The sequence below is a fragment of the Arachis duranensis genome, chromosome 4 (genome assembly GCF_000817695.3).
Source record: "Arachis duranensis cultivar V14167 chromosome 4, aradu.V14167.gnm2.J7QH, whole genome shotgun sequence".
NCBI classification, from domain to species: domain Eukaryota; kingdom Viridiplantae; phylum Streptophyta; class Magnoliopsida; order Fabales; family Fabaceae; genus Arachis; species Arachis duranensis.
The window spans coordinates 76,755,129-76,759,892 of record NC_029775.3 but is presented as its reverse complement, the minus strand read 5'-3'; the positions used below and the strand labels follow the sequence as shown (position 1 = coordinate 76,759,892).

At 30.4% G+C, this 4,764-nt stretch overlaps 1 protein-coding gene across 1 annotated transcript; it reads left to right on the top strand.

The window, feature by feature from the left end:
• The first annotated feature begins 1,533 nt into the window (after window positions 1-1,533).
• LOC107484593 (protein MIZU-KUSSEI 1) lies at window positions 1,534-2,520 on the top strand. Its single transcript, XM_016105145.3, has one exon. It carries the CDS (start codon window positions 1,553-1,555, stop codon window positions 2,105-2,107), a length of 555 nt encoding a protein of 184 aa, XP_015960631.1. The 5' UTR covers window positions 1,534-1,552; the 3' UTR covers window positions 2,108-2,520.
• Window positions 2,521-4,764: the final 2,244 nt, after the last annotated feature.

Here is a 4,764-nt window from a genome sequence, read left to right as displayed (position 1 = left end):
GTGACTTAAAATCTTCAATAATTGAATCAGAATTAAACTTTTTAACAATTTATAATATATATTGAATTTTTTTCATCAATTTATACAAATACAATAATATTAATACTTATTAAATATTCTAATATTTTTTTATCATATAAAAATTAAATTAAATAAATAGTAAAATATAAAATAATATTAAATTAAATGAATAAAAATACATAATTTTTTATATTTGAACTCAAAGGTAGAGAGAGTGTTACTTGTTGAATAGAGAGATGCGAAATACGAATTTTGATGTGTTGTAAAAGCCAACAAAGACCTACTCAGTTCAGTTCAAATTCAACAAGTTTTTAATGTTTAAAACTAAGATATGAGAATTGAATCATAGTAAAGTATTTTTTTGATGACTTAGTAAAGTATTTAAACTAATTGAACTATTTTTATTTTTTTAAAAAGTACTACTAATTTTTTTATAAAAAATTTGGAAGGACATTATCTTAACTAAGCTCCGCCTTCAGACATTTTATTTATTTATTTATCTATTTCTGTTCAATCATTCACTATCTTTTAATATAACTTTTTCACTACTAATATTTTCTTCGCTACTAATATTTTTCTTGTTTCTTTCTTTTCAATCTAATAAGTTGAGTTTAGAAACTACTATTATTATAATTTTCATTTATGGGTCAAAAACATAATCTGTCTTACTGAAAAATATTAGATCAAATTTGGGAGATGTTATCCATTTAGCTATAATCTGATCCAATTATTCTTATAAATTAAAATTTGAATAAAATAAATAAAACGTGCTAAATCAAAAGGTAAGTATTTTTTTTTCTTTTAATAAACCTTTTAGTATACGATCAAATATCATTTAATAGTATATCTAATTGTGTGCTACCACATTAATAAAATAATTATATTTTATATTGATTAAGTAAATAATTATTAAAAAAATAAATATAATTAGATGATTATGTAAAATATTTTACGCTATAAATACATCAAAAATAAACTCTAAACAAATATCGAATTTATTTTATTTATTTAAAAAATTTCCGATCATGTAATATATAAGTCATGTACTATTGTCACAAAAAAAGATATAGTCATGTACTATATCAGGATATACATAAAAATAATTAAATAAAATGTTAAATTAAATATTAATATAAAAAAGTTAATAAAACCTACATGCACGGACCGTACCACGACCCATGCACATGCCCAGCCCACCTTTCACAATTCACACACACATACTCTCTTTCTCTTACACTCTCAGCTCTGCTATCTCACATCCATTCGCTTCAACTCAAACCCTTCCTTCAAGAAACCTCATTGCACCACCCACCATGACCATCGACTTCCTCCGTCGATTCTTCCTCCCTTGTTTCTTCCCATCATCCACCGCAAACACAACCACCTCCACCACCACCAAAACCCCTGCCACCCCCAAAACGCCCTTCTCTTCCGCCACTTCAACCAAGAAACGCTTCAGCACCTCCTCCCTCCGCCACCGCCCTCCCACCACCACAACAGCAACCTCACCTCCTCCAGAGCCGCAGCCACCATGGCACCACCTCGCCCCTCCAAATCCATGGTGATAGGCACCATCTTCGGCAACCGCGGCGGCCACGTCTGGTTCTGCGTCCAACACGACCGCCTCTCTACAAAACCCTCCCTCCTCCTCGAATTCCCCATCTCCACCAACGACCTCGTTCGCGAAATGCGTAACGGCCTTCTCCGCATCGCACTCGAATGCAATCCCCACCGTCCAGACCTCGCCAGGTGTCCCCTCCGCTCCGTTCCGGTCTGGACCGTGTTCTGCAATGGCCGAAAAAGCGGGTTCGCGGCACGACGCCGCGCCGGGGAGCGCGTCCGGTGTGTTCTCAAGACCATGCGGTGCGTAACTGTTGGGGCGGGCGTCATACCAGCAGGATTCGGGTCGGGTCAACATTCGGGTAAAGTCTCGAGATCCGAGGAGCTTATGTATATGAGGGCGAACTTTGAGCACGTGGTTGGGAGCGCCGACTCCGAGTCGTTTCATCTCATTAACCCGGACGAGGGACCGGGTCAGGAACTCAGTGTGTTCTTGCTCCGATCCGGACTCGGCGTGGATCGTTGAGCTAACTCGGTACGGTAGTGCCAGTTCTTGGATTCAGCAGAAAAAAAGAAAGAGAATTTTTTTTCTCCGCTTTCTGGGGTGTAATTTATATAATTTGGAGTTCTTTTCCAGTACAGAGTTTCAGTAAGAAAATTTTTCTTCTTTTTCTTTCGGGGTATAGAATTGAAAAGAAAACTATTGGTTTTCTTGACTTTTTGAGTGTGTTGGTTATTTTCCATTTTGCTGGATTTTTTTTAGATGAGTTGGACTTGTACTCTGTAGTGTGATTAGTGAGATCTGGGTGTTGTATATTTTTCTTTTCTTTTTGTTGTTTTTTATTTTTTTATTTTTTGGGATAGAGGGTTAGAGTATGCTAGGTTATAATTGTGGTGTTGTTGCCCATGTGATTTGTTGATGGGTTTTTCTAGGACAAATCTCAGCTGGTTATATTGTATTGTATATATTCTTTCAAAATTGTCTATACTCTATAGACTTTAGCAATGTGTATAAAGGATTTGAACGAAGAAGAGCATGGAATCTCTTGCAATTTCCAATTTCCAACTTTTGTTGCCTCTCAAAATTTTGTAATTGAATAACTTACCACTTTTGATTCATTCAGATTTCTTTTCGATTATTTAAGGACCAGCAGTTTCAATAGTTTATGTGATTTGTAACTCTTAATTAGTTATCACTAGTATTTTTAATAATATGAGATTATATCTAATGATTTAAGATTATTTACTTTTTTTTGTTAATTAAATGCTGATAAAAATTTAATAAAAATGTTAGTTTTTAAGATTTTCTCTTAGTTACTTATGCAAGTCTATGATCTCAGTAAAATATTATCCGTTTTTTTTTCTCTTTCGGATTTTGGACTATTTGGTTACAATAACGTGAATAAACTATAGTTGCTGGCCATGATAAACTTTTAAAAATAACTTGCCAATTGTTTTGAAGACAAGGTGAATTTTATAGTAACTTACAAGCCTCCAGTGGCATAATTTTCTAAATAAGTGGTCTAATAATCTATGAAAGAATATTATATCTACTATTTTTGTATACATATTTTTTGTATATTTTTTATCTTTTGTTAAAAACGATTAATAAAAAATTTATATTTCATGTTATAAGTGTGAGAAAATTATTTACATAAAAAATAGTACAAGCATTATTTTTTTATCTTTATACAATTTTCTTTATTTTTTTGTACACATCTTTATACTATTTTGTATAAGATAATGAAAACCAGTATCCAACTAGTGTCAGATTATTTGGACTTGGCATTTTTAGTGCATCCTCTACACTAGGCAATCATACAAAAAAAGTGGGGATTCTTGACCAAAAAAGACGTGGATTCTACACAACACAGTTTCTAAAGGTGAGTTTTAGCATAAGCCTTTGGGAAAGAGGCTAACTAGAACTAGGAGCCTCGTCCTTTTTGGGTTTCTGGCAGCTGGAGATTAGGACGCGTATTTACCTTTATGACATGGTAATGGTTGAATAAGTTTTGTTTGAATTTGTAAGTGTTGTAAAGTATTCAAATAAATTTTGAGTTTTTTATATATGTTTAATGTCTTTGGGCTTGGGATTGTTATGTAACAGGTTTTTATAGATTTTTAAGAAAATGATAAATAGATTTTTTAATTTTTTATTCGTATTTAATCTTTTTAAAATTTAAAATTAAATTTAAATTTTTGATTTTTTAAAATTTAGATATATTGATTCTTTATGTTTATTTGGGTCTGTCAGTTTAATAAAAAAATCAAACGTAATTTTTGTTATACTAATTTGATCGATAAGAATGGACACGTAAAAATTTTTTTAAAATAAAATAAATTAAATTGAGAGATTGATGTGTCTAAATTAAAAAATAAAAATTTAAACATATTTTTAAATTTTTAAAAATTTAAATATACGCAAACTAAAAAATTAAAGATTAATTTGTCTTTTTTTATTTTTTATTTACACGTTCAAGTGCTATATTAAGCCTTTTTGAATATCGTAATTTGAGATAAATGGGTTTTATTATTAGTAAGCCTGTAATGTGGGATAACTAAAGCACATATTTTATAAATAAGTATTTGACTTATTTATAAAGAAGGGTTAAGTACGAATTTGGTTTTTAAGTATATGTCAATTTTTTTTTGTTTTCAATTATTTTTGGTGATTTTTTCGATACCCAACTAATTTGAGGGTTTATATACCCTTTTTAAATGTTCCAATTAATTAATGATAAATATATTCATTAATTTCAATCAACAAATGAATTTTTAATTTTTAAAAATAAAAAATAATAAATTTAATACATGTATTAAATATTTTATATATACATATCTTAATATTACTGTACATACATTTAATTTTGGTTAAATCAAATCACTATATGTGGTAAATCTTAATTAAATTATTTAAAAGAAAAAAAATTAGAATTGAGTCTATATACTGCTGAAGAAAGAGGGAAAAACATAGAACTCTAATCCTTTTCATTTAATTTCGTCTTCTTCTGTTTTCTATATTCACATAAATTTGTTATGTTGGCGACTTTGAATGGAAGATCGGTAAAAAGAACGATCGATTGTTTTGGGTTCCAACAACAAAATCGACGACTTTGAGAACGATTGATTGTTTTGGGTTACAGCAACAAGATCGACGATTTTCGAATATTAGAATGAGAAAAA

Bases quoted from the DNA above. Each gene is read 5' to 3' on its own strand.
- LOC107484593 (XM_016105145.3), top strand. From the start codon at position 1,553: ATGGCACCACCTCGCCCCTCCAAATCCATGGTGATAGGCACCATCTTC.